Source organism: Thermobia domestica, chromosome 12 (assembly GCF_964235325.1).
Source record: "Thermobia domestica chromosome 12, izTheDome1.hap1.1, whole genome shotgun sequence".
NCBI lineage: Eukaryota > Metazoa > Arthropoda > Insecta > Zygentoma > Lepismatidae > Thermobia > Thermobia domestica.
In genome coordinates this window covers 177,077,638-177,089,639 of record NC_137465.1, presented here as the reverse complement: position 1 = coordinate 177,089,639, position 12,002 = coordinate 177,077,638, and the positions used below count along the sequence as shown (strand labels likewise).

The window sequence follows — 12,002 nt, the reverse complement described above, 5'->3', positions numbered from 1 at the left end:
GTTATGATGCCGCGAAAAGTCAGTATAATTTTCAACGTTTTCGAAACACCTGTGAACCGTCTAACAGACAAACAAATAGAAATCAATTTTACAACTCCTTTTGCCTAATTGATTAGTTCGTGTCATTCTGTAGGATACCGGTAGGACTAGTTTAGATTCACAGTAAGACTTTGAATCGATTGGTGGCTGGGATTGGTTGATTATCGGGAGTTTAATGGAGACGTCAGGTGCGAGACTATTGTCTTCAATACCCGATATATTCTGCACATTAAAAATTAAAATAATAAAACTCCTAAAAATGTGTTCAAATGCAAATTCGACAAAATAAGAAATTAAAAGAATTGAACATAGGATGTGAAATGGCTAAAAGAATAAGAGGTGTGAGAGGAGAAAGTAGACCAGACAACTAGTTTTCGGTAACTGAGTGGGATTAATGAAGACGTGAATGGTGAACGCGAAATAAAAACAATTGAAATGGGGAAAAAAGCATTTAAGAGAAAGAAACAGCCACATGGGGATGGATGGGGAAGGAAACGTAGTCAGTCAGAGAAAACATAGAAAACTGAAGAATTCTGTATTATGAAAGAATGGAGAAACTTAGTAGGGTCAACCGAAAAACTGAGAATAGTAGGAGAGAAAAAAATAATTTTAGATTAATTATAAACAGAAACAAAAATGAAATCTTTCAGTTTAACGTCCCACGATTATGTTCTTTAGGCTAAGGGAGACGATCATTAAGGCCAGTGAATGATGATGGAAGAATTGGTGGAATGAGAACGTAAGAGAAAACGGGAGTAACCCGAGAAAACCCACGCACACGATGCTGTCCACTACAAACCTACTTGACAGGGGATCGAACCAGGAACCCGACGTACCAGAAGTAAGCGCAACGTCACTAAACCACCATGCACCCTCAAAAAGAGAAAGAGAAAAACTGGTTGGGACATTGGTTGGAAGGAGGAGAGACGTGATGGAAGGTGCTGTGGCAGAAAAGAAAGGGAGAAGCGAAAGGTGCTACAGTTGATTGACAATACTAAAACAAGATTGGGGGATATAGTAGCTCAGTGGTAGAGCGCTCATATCTGGTGCGAGGGATCCATGCGAATTTGTTGTAGGCAATACAGTGTCCATGGGTTTTCTCGTGATTCTCCCATTTCCTCCTATATTCTTATTTCCCATATTATTTTGTAATCTTTCATTGTCATTGATTATTCGTTTCATTTAAAACGTAAAACTAGAAATTGCGTTTCATTTCATTTCAAAACAGAAAACTAATGCTTGTAGGCGCAGAGGTTACCTGAGAACCGTGTTGAATGGAAGTTTCTCTGTTTGTGGCAATTAATCTTCCAATAATGGCAGATTGCCTATATTCCACGTTAAACTGTAGGTTTGGGGACACGGTTGCTCAGTGGTAGAGTGATTTCCTCTTGTGCATGAGTCTCTAGTTCGATCCTCGGACAAGTAAGTTTGTGGAGGTCTGTGAGTTTTCTCGGGGTGCTCTCGTTTCCTCCAACATACTCATTTTACCAATTTTTCATCATCATTCACTTGTGGGGTTGCACGGAAGCTCAGTGGCAGAGTGCATACCTCTGATGCGTGGGCTGCAGGTTCGATCCCCGGTGGACAACATTGTGTCCATGAGTTTTCTCGGGGTACTCCCGTTTCCTCCCACTTTCTAATTCCAACAATTTTGCCCTAATCATTCACTTGCTTTAATCATCGTTCCCCTTAGCCCTAAAGGACATAAGCCGTGGGAGGTTAAACTGAAATGTTTTCTTTCATCATTCACTTGCCTTAATCAACGTCTCCCTTAGCCTAATAGAGCATAAACGTGGGACGTTAAATTGAAAGATTTCCTTTCATTTCTAACTGTACGTTCGCATATTATATATCATTCATATACTTTTAACATAAAAACGTTTAACTTGAAACAAAGAAGTCAATTTTGGAATCATTATCCTGGTTTTCAACAAAGAAACTACCATTCACGCACTTCTAAGTCAATTTACTTGCAAATATTTCTGTAAGAGTACAAGGCTAGGCATTTTAATACACAATTATGCTCTAACAATTATGATTAAATATTCTCTAAGTAAATATAAAGCTCCTTATGATTACTGTCACTTTTGTTTGTTTAGGTAGCTAAGCTTAATTTATCAGTTCTTTCGTGTGATTCAAATTTAAATTACTGCATATCGAAAAGGATTAATTGCTTCTGGAATAAAGCATCAATCATAAATTCTTTGATCAAAGCTCGATCATCTCTACTTTCAGACGGAAACAAACCCAGACCATTTACAAACTTTTTTCCGCTCTTTTGACAAATGTTGCCAGATTGTAACAGGATTTTTTTAAATATATATTTTTGCAGGCATAATTTTGACTTGTCATTTATCTAGTCACGTTTTTTTTAATAGTGCTTCATTTTTTTTAACTACAAGGTTTGCGGTTGAGTATATTCATAAAATGGCCCAACCCACAAGAGACCCGCCCATATTTAGATGGATAGAGGCCAGCTGGTTGTTGGTGGTGCATGTTGGGTACAAACAGAGTAAAGAAAACTGCTTCTTTCACCAAAAAGCAAGTTGTTTCTCGTTAGAAGAGTGACTGTGTAGGTTCTCTCAGTGGACGAAATGGCGGACGCCGGTGCAGAGCCAGCAAAGGGTGAGAAGGAAAAGGTAGGTGCATAATAGAACATTATTCAAGCTTCTCAGGTACTTTCGATTGTTGGGCCAACAATGGGAAGATGAACTGATAAATACACGTGTTCCGCATTTTTTAAAACCCAGCACTTGCCACAATTTAAGAGACATTGGGAGATATTTCAAGAAGCAACAGGTAAAATCTCGAAGTATATATATATTTTTAAGATTTATTTATTACACTCATCGAAGAACTATTTCTTGCGTGCATTTATACAATTCACAACTTACTTCGACCAAAAGGAATATTAACCAAAGCGTACTTGTTTGTACTCCACAATCCAAGAATGATTGCCCTTCTATTCGCATTGTAATTAGGTCGTGATAATTACTTATTTATCACTTTTATCATAATTACTGAAGAAATACAAGAATGATACATACATTATACTGCAATTGGATCTTGATCTATGGATTGGTTAGTTTTGTTCAAAAGAAAGAAAAATCATTTCTTTTTAAAATTGCCTCCAGGGAGCTTTGGTTGCTTAATCGGTAAGGCGCCTACCTATCAACTGAATGATTCAAGTTCGATTCTGGGTCGAGGGAGATTTATTATCTTTCTGTCTTCGGCCACAAGGTTCAATCAGCCTCTATTAAGTAGGTACTATGTAAACTTGGATGATAAAAGTAGCCAAGTGTGCACGCCTTTTATACACTCTGAGATCCCAAAAGTGTAGAGTATTGTCTTCACACCACGCTTAAGCCTACAGTGGTCTGTCGAAACAGGTGGAGGCGTACATTTACCTTCTTATGTCTCCAGAAGATACTTTCGTCAGTTAATGACTGTATTCGATACCGGTGCGTACTGTACTGTGTTGTATAAGTCTAATGAACATGGGATTCTGACTTTTTTTTTTTTCAGGAGACGAAAACTAATGGTTCAAGATAGATTTATTACTCTGCCATTGGTTGATTGAATTTTCTGTTTTACGTCTTTACGCAACCGTGTGTACGTGCTGTCGGAATGGGAGACTCAACTTCGATTCCAGGTCAGCGTTTATGTGGTTCGGATCCCATGTTAAGCTGGAGCATCTACGTCTCTTATAGCCTCGGTGCTGAAAGGGGTGCTAAACTCCAATCCAACCAACGGAGGCTCAGTGGCTCAATGGTAGTGCGCTTATCACTTCTTTGTGGGGTCATTGGTTCGATCCGCACCCAAGTAATTTTGTGGTGCACAACATCGTGTCCGCTGGTTTTCTCGGAGCAATCTTGTTTCTTCCCATATTCTCATTCCACCAATTCTCCATTATCATTCACTTGCCTTAATCATCCGTCTCCCTTAGTCTTACGGGCATAATCGTGGGACGTTAAATTGAAAGATTTCATTTCATTTCCCAATCCAACCAAGCAGCAACCACGGTCATGTAGGACGGAATCTAGCATGTATTATATGGCTTCCGAATCACTTTGGGGTTTAAGTCCAGTACAGTTTTTGGGTATACACCAATATGCAGGATAATTACAATTTCATCGGGATAGGACACGTGTGGGTCCAGCAGCGCACTTGGTTTGGAGCCATAGACCAAGCAAGCGTCACTAAACATCACTGACAGTTTTATAGTACCGTGAAATAGATACGGGTACAGATCGTGCGGTGGATCAGCGGTATGGCGTTCACCTCTGGTGCAAAGGGTTCCTGGCTCGATCCCATTCTATGTAAGTTTGTGGTAGACAACATCGTTCCTGTGGGTCATTTTGGGATTCTTCAATTTCCTCCACACATTCTCAATTCACCAATCCATTCATAATTATTCATTTTTATTAATCATCTCATCTTCTTATCGTTAACTGGTCTCAATCCCAATTAATAGGACCGATTGGAAAGTTTTAAACAAAGCATATGCCATATTTCATGAAACTTCTGTAAATTTTAGGAAAGTTATCTTTTACTTTTATTATTATTATTATTATTATTATTATTATTATTATTATTATTATTATTATTATTATTATTATTATTATTATTATTATTATTGTATTTCAAATTTTTAGATAGAGATAATTTCAGCCCCTAGAACAAAATAATTCCTACAATCTCAAAGAAATTACGAGGACCACGATAGCTCAGTTAGCAGTCTAAGGCGTTAGGCTGACGATTGTGAGGCAGGCCCGTATCCACAGGGGGTCTAACGGGACCAGCCCCCTAAATTTTTGCTGGCCCCCTAAAATGTTCACGGTAGCCTTGGAAATGAACTATAATATGGTGATGAACTATTATATGACTGGGTCGGCCCCCCTAACTTCTACCGCCCCCTCCCCCTACATTTTTGGGATGACTACCGGCCTATTGTGAGGTGAAGTCCATTGGGGGTTGAATCCTTCTAAAGAGCACAGTCAGAATTTTAACTGTCCTCGATATTTCTGTGTTCGTATCCCTATCGTGTTTATAAAGTGCGTGAGGTGTCCATGGCGAACAACACACCGGTTGGAGCAAATTTTTTAAAAAGAAAAAAGTGATAGAGCGCTTAAGTCTGGTACGAGGGTTACTGGTTCGATACCCAACCAAGTAAGTTTGTGATGGGCAAAATCATGTCCGTGGGTTTTTCTCGGGTATTTCCATTTCCTCCCACTTTATCATTTCACCAATTCTTCCATCATCAGTCACTTCCCTTAATCATCAGTTTCGAAGAAATCACCCAACATGGTCAATGAAAATCAGGAATTTTTTTTACGAAAGTTGCCCTGATTCTTAATTTTGGGAACCAATTCATCACTCATACTTGACCGTTATTTCAAGGATTACTTTTATTTCAGATGCAAGCAATAGGTTCCATTTGGAAGCCTCAAAGGAAGAAAAGGCCGTGTTTAATGATTTTTTTTTTTTACTTTTTTAAATTAATTTCTTTAACTTTTTTAGATGCAGTAAATTCAACTCCTTGCCTCTCACTAATCTCAATCCCAGTAATGGATTCGGTTGAAAATCCGTAAACAGGGCATATGCAAGTTTAACGAAACTTTGGTGATTTTTTTAAAAAGGGAAGTCATTTTTTTCTCGGATTGGATAGCCGATATTCATGCAGTGAAGTTTCCATGAACGGAACACCTCAACGTCTCTTACATCTTCAAATTCAGTTGAGAATATAACTATCGCACCTCAGTACTTATCAACAACTAGTAGTGCATGGATGAATGAGCGTTCTTTTTCTCTTAACATCACCATTGCAAACTTCTACCTTAAAGTTAATATGTAGGATCTGTAAAAAGATGCCAGATAAACTAATAATTGTTTTCAAGATCTTTCGTACAGTCAGTGTAAAAAGTTCTTCCTGTATGGTAAAATTTATTCTGGGGAATAACGATGGTATGGCTGGAACGTACAGAAAATTACATTCTTTTTTTAAAAAATTTACTGAAAACTGTACTCAAATTATCCTTCCATTCTGAAGTTATTAACGTAACTAATTTCATCAAAGAACTTTTGTCGCTGTCTGTACAATGATTGAATTGAATGGCCAACAATTATGACGTCATAAACTTTGCATCTAAATTTCTGGTCCATGCGGAAAAATTCGGAAACAGTAATTCTCTAATTGAATAAAATTTTGTAGATTATATGTCACTCACGTTTTGTATATTCCATATTTTTTTTCTTCAAGATTTTCTTTAATTAACGCCCTACGATTATGCACCAAGGCTAAGACAAATAGTGTTGATGAGATGAATGATAATGGTGAAATGACGAAAGGGCACACTGAAAACAGGAGAACTCCAAGAAAACTCATGCATACAGTGTTTGTCCACCATAAAGTCCACTTGGCGGAAACTGGGATCGGACCAGAGACCTCACGCGCTAGAGTGTCTTCTAGCTATTAAACCTACTATAATTTTCAAAAAAAAAAAAAAAAAAAAAAAAAAAGAGAGAGAGAGAGAGAGAATTTTAGAGAAGAGCGTTAAGTAGTATCAAGTGCATTAAGTTTAACATCAAAATTATTTTTTTCAAGATCACCTTTGCAGATCGCCTTTTGAAATGAAGTCTTTCAGTTGTACGTTCCACGAGTATGCCGGCTAGGCTAAAGGAGATTGTGATGATGAGAAATGAACGCAATGGTACAATGAATAAAATGGTAGGAAATGGGAGAACCCGGAGAAAACCCAAGCCACACAATGTTTGTCCACCACAAAATCCAGGGATCGAACCAGGGATCCCAATCACCACAAGCGAACCCTGTACCACTGAGCCACCGCAACCGCTACAGAGATCGCCTTTTGACACGCTTTTTGTATAAAAATTTATAAACAGAATTCAGTTATATTAAATTTAATACTGACTACAAAGTCATTCCGAGGAAACTACATTAAATTTATTTAAAGGTACATGCAACATGATAAAAAAAAATACATTTATTATTGTTTCCAGTATAAAATAGACACGGAATTTGTAACTACAACTTTATTGTTTTAAAAAAAGAATCAATATTAGAAACTGTCTTGTTCGAATATAAAGTTTCCTCTATAAGCTTCTAAACCCGAACATGCATATAACCTCAAAGCTAACGTTCTCGCCTTTTCAGTAGAAGATGAATTCGAGCCCCACGTTTAACTTATGGCTTTTATATCACACTGAATCGCATCAATACTAGTCTCTAACTATGATTTGCACGAAAATCGCGGATAAAATAAACATGTTAAAGATCAAAATTAGGATAAGATACTACATTATCATCAAATGTATAGTATACCTTAGATAAGTTATTACTCAACGATAAAAAGGAATAATAGTGTTTTCGTCCACGATAGAGAGAATTCATCCGTTACAGTTACAGGTATGTTAACTTTGAAATTTGTTTGGGGTGTTTGAAATAAATCAGAAATTAGGGATTAAAAAATAATATAAAAATAAACCAGGATTACCGGAAGAAGAAATCAAATCATCATATAGGCAGGCTACAGTCTACATCATAAGTCTATTTTATTTTTATGTTTTCTTTCAAAACAGTATTTCCTTCAATAACTTACATACTTTATATGTATGTAAAATCTAGAACCTAAAAAATGATTAAATATCGTATCCTTGACATTCGCAGCATAAAATGACATAAAAAGTTCCTCGTATGAAGATCGAAGCAAAAGAATACAATAAAATTTAGACTCGAAAATGCTAAATATATGACGTCAAGCTAATCTTTGTTTGTTCCGTACACAAAGTCGGAGGCATGGTGGCTCAATGGTAGAGCGCTTATCTCTGGTGCGTGAGGTCCCTGTTTGATCCCAGGCCAAGTAAGTTTATGGTAGACAACATCGTGCCCGTGGATTTTCTCCGGGTGCTCCAGCTTCGTCCCACATTCTCATACCACCGATTCTTCCATCATTATTTACTTACCTTAATCATCCGTCTCCCTTAGCCTCAAGAGCATAATCGTGGGACGTTAAACTGATTTCATTTCCGTATACAAATTCATACCATTTGGCTTGACATACTTCTAGGTAAATGCAGAGAAGAGACTGTAGCCTATTTCGATTTTCTTAACGTGTATGTTTAGGAAGGAGTTCAAAAACAGTATCTCAACAGCCCGTTCTTAGACAACCCAAAGAACCGTACTGTGTTTCCGGTTGCATACCATTCTGTTAGTTAACTATAAGAGTGAGTTTGCTTGTATCAATTTTTGTATATACTATCTCGTTTGGTTTTCATCTGTGCGTGCGGCGAAGTTACGGACTAATCTCGCAGTTTACAAGCGACTCAGTCGCACAGCAGGGTACTGTTTTACTTGAGAGTTCTTTCAAATGCAGTTAAAAAAAAGAAAAAACAAAATCAAAAGAATATACTGAACCGAATTAAATTTAATGGAAACTCGTTGTGCGCTGAATACGTAAAACTAATTAACATGGGATTAAACACTAAAGCATGTAGATGATTGCAAACTTAATTTTCCTCATACGAAAATAGAACTTAAAGAATATTAAGTAGTACAAAAAATGTTAATTTATTACGTCTACAGCACCGGGGGAGCCAAAATACATCATGGAACTAATAAACTGCAATAGTGAAGAAGTGCAGATATGCACACACACACGCACGCACAGCACGGACCATTCTTCACTGGCTGAAACGTTCGTATGGGTGGACAGACTTCTACGTGTGTGCTCTTGCGTCATAACGTTAAGTGTTTTATTTCAATACACAGAGGTGAGCCGAATTACAGGGAAGACAGATAACAAACAAATCATATTCTTTTTAGTTTTGTTTATAGTCCTACGGGTTTGAAATACTGATGAAATTAGTTACGAGATAGAAAGAAGTACTCAACTCACTGTTGCTACAATCGAAGGGCTATGGCTATCCAGATGTAGCATGTTCAATAAGATGATGCATGGTCAGTGCACTACCTCTCAGGTGTCATTCTTGCTGACTTTCTGGACCTGAGTTCGCTACTTATTAATTCACGTACTTCCGCAATTCTTTCACGAAGATGGAAAATGAAATATATCTTTTAGTTTGCCCCCAATTATGCCTTAAAATTTAAAGGAGATTATAATAGATAACGAAATGGGGAATGAAGAAATTGGAAGGAAACGGGAGAACACGAACAAAGCCCACTTGATGTGGGCTAGGATGAAACCAGGGAGACCATACACCAGAGAGGAGCGCTCTGAACCACCGCTGCCCTTCATGATAATGGATCAACACCAGAAACTGTTCGTGGTGAAGTTGAGAGTAGAAGCAGGGACCACGTACTACGAATTAGCGAGCGTTACAATTCGGCTAAGCATGTCAATAATTACAAGAAACTTGAAAAACTTATTTCTTTTTTAATATTTTTATCTGCTCCAGTAAACGATACCTTTTAATGTTTATGCTGACGAGAAAGAATCCTTTGTCTCAAAAGAAGAATTCAGTACATAACCAATTTGTTAAAATTTTATGTAAGGTTAAAGGGAACTTCTGGAAAGAAAGTTTTGTTCCTAAGATGACTGCACAATATTTGTGATAAATTATAAGAAAAATCGTTTTATCTGCATATTAACAGAAACAATTTCATATCACTACCATACTAAGAGGTGGGCGTAAATGCATCAGTCTCTTCTCATACGCCACTGGTTTACAGCATGGATTTATGTATACACTTCGAATAGTGGGGTTACATGCGTAGGATCGAAACTGCGTAGCATCGAAACTGCGTACGATCGAAACTGCGTACGACCGAAACTGCGTACGACCGAAACTGCGTACGATCGAAACTGCGTACGATCGAAACTAAAACCGGCGTAGGATCGAAAACAGATAAGGTCTTATGATCGAACAATAAAAAAACAATTATTTTATAATCACAGAATATTAAGTAATAGTATTTTTTTGAAGTTATATAGGGAAAAATCGGAGTAGGATCAAAACTGTATACGACCGAAACTGCGTAGCGTCGAAACTGCGTAGGATCGAAACTGCGTACGGTCGAAACTGCGTAGCGTCGAAACTGCGTACGATCGAAACTGCGTAGCGTCGAAACTGCGTAGGATCGAAACTGCGTACGATCGAAACTGCGTACGGTCGAAACTGCGTACGATCGAAAGTGCATAGATACGAAACTGAGAAATAAAATAGTGACAAATATAATTAAATAATCATACAGGGGTGTACCCAGGAAATTTTTCTTGGGGGACTATGACTTATTCAGGAGGACCAAAAAAGCTAAGTCTTGTCTCAGCAGGGAGAAAGGAGAATCCTCCCCCCAAAAGCCACTACTTCTGATCAAGTTGGCAAATTCCTTGTTCAGAAGATTGCCGTTAAGTTCAATTGACTTAGCTTAACATTTTCTTAGTTACCTAGTTGCTGTGAATTGTCACTTCTTTTATAGACTTTGCAGGTGGCACAATCGAAGGTTCATGTAATTAGTTCAAGTTTTTGCTAGTTTGGGCTTCGTCCCAAATTTACTAACTTCCAGGGTTGTTTTGTTTAAAACAAAATATTTAAAACAAATGATTAAAACTTTTTTTTAACAATTGATTTTGTTTAAAACAAATTTTGTTTATGTTTTAAACATTTTGTTTTAAACACGTTTATTTTGAAGACTTGTCTTAAACATATGTTTATTTGCATTTTATTTTATGTTCGTAAAAAAAAGAAATCTTCCAGAGCAAGAGAACTGTCCAAAAGTGCTCCCCAATCAGAAGACTATTTTCTTCCCATGTGAATGGTTTGATTTCTCGTGGCTACAGCAGGTCAATGTGGTGATCTACAATTTATTTTGTCTCTTTTCCCCCTTATTTTTAACGTATATTGTATTGTTTAAATGCTTCTCAGTTAACTTGCGAGAAAGTGTCGTAGTCGAAGGTTGGACTACTTATAGAACTGATATTAAAAAATAAATAAAATAATTATCACGGAAACAAACTGTTGTGTTGTATTCATTGCGACGTTGAGGTTCTGAAATTAAAATATCGCAAGCATTCGTTTGTACAGTACATGTTAGTTCTGTCTCCGTACAACATGGAATCGTTTAACATGGATTATGCGTGAAGAAAAGAAGGACATGATTTGATACAAATTTATTAGAGTAACTCAAACTCAATCAGGTAAGTAAACGATCAAACGAGTTTGTCACAAAACGTGTAAGAAAGAAATGGGTGGTTTAGTTCCAAGAACAAAAATCATTATAAAAAATGCAATGCTTGGTAAAAATGGAAACCCAAACAAATGGTAAAAATGTTGATCCGAAAATTGCTTCTGATGAATCTAACGTCAGTGGTGTGGCTGAGATGCAACTGGAAACTTCAGGTAACAACTAATTTTGTATCAACAATATCTTTTTCATTATATTATGAAAATTTTATTTCGTACCTCTTCCCCACCACAGTTCTAAATTTTCTTTGAAACTTTACAACTTGGCATAGCTTGTATGAAGAGACCAGGTGAGAAACGCAAGTTATGGCAGTCGATCACGTAACTAACCAAGTGTGATACTTATTATAACGTTAGTGCTGAACGTCAAGGTCTGGGACAATTTGATCTCAATTTGTTTGTTTGTATGTATGTACCACGCTACAGGGTGCAATATTCAGTCTTTTAACATTAATTTTTGAGGATAGAGACACGAGGCGTCGGAATTTGCTGTATAGATTTTGACTGCGATCCCACGTAAAATTTCAAAATTAGTGGGTCAGATCCCACTTTAAACAAAAAGCCCTGTCTAATATAGCCTTGCTACTGATGCAAGATGTAATCAATCAAACTAAACAAACTAATTTTATATGTTTCGAACAAACTTGGGTTGCAGGATAAATTTGGCTTCAACTCAACATTTAGAGCACAAGGGACCCAAGTTCATTTTCAGAAAGGTTCACTTTTGCTCAGCAAACGTAATA

General features: G+C 37.1%; 1 protein-coding gene across 1 annotated transcript in view; it reads left to right on the top strand.

Moving 5' to 3' along the window:
- The first annotated feature begins 2,535 nt into the window (after positions 1 to 2,535).
- Positions 2,536 to 12,002, top strand: part of LOC145666853 (myosin regulatory light chain 2, smooth muscle minor isoform-like) — a 69,147-nt gene continuing 59,680 nt past the window's right edge. The window contains exon 1 of the mRNA XM_081734432.1: positions 2,536 to 2,678. Within this exon, the coding sequence (XP_081590558.1) occupies positions 2,634 to 2,678 (45 nt within the window). The 5' untranslated portion in view covers positions 2,536 to 2,633. The remainder of the gene's footprint in view (positions 2,679 to 12,002) is intronic.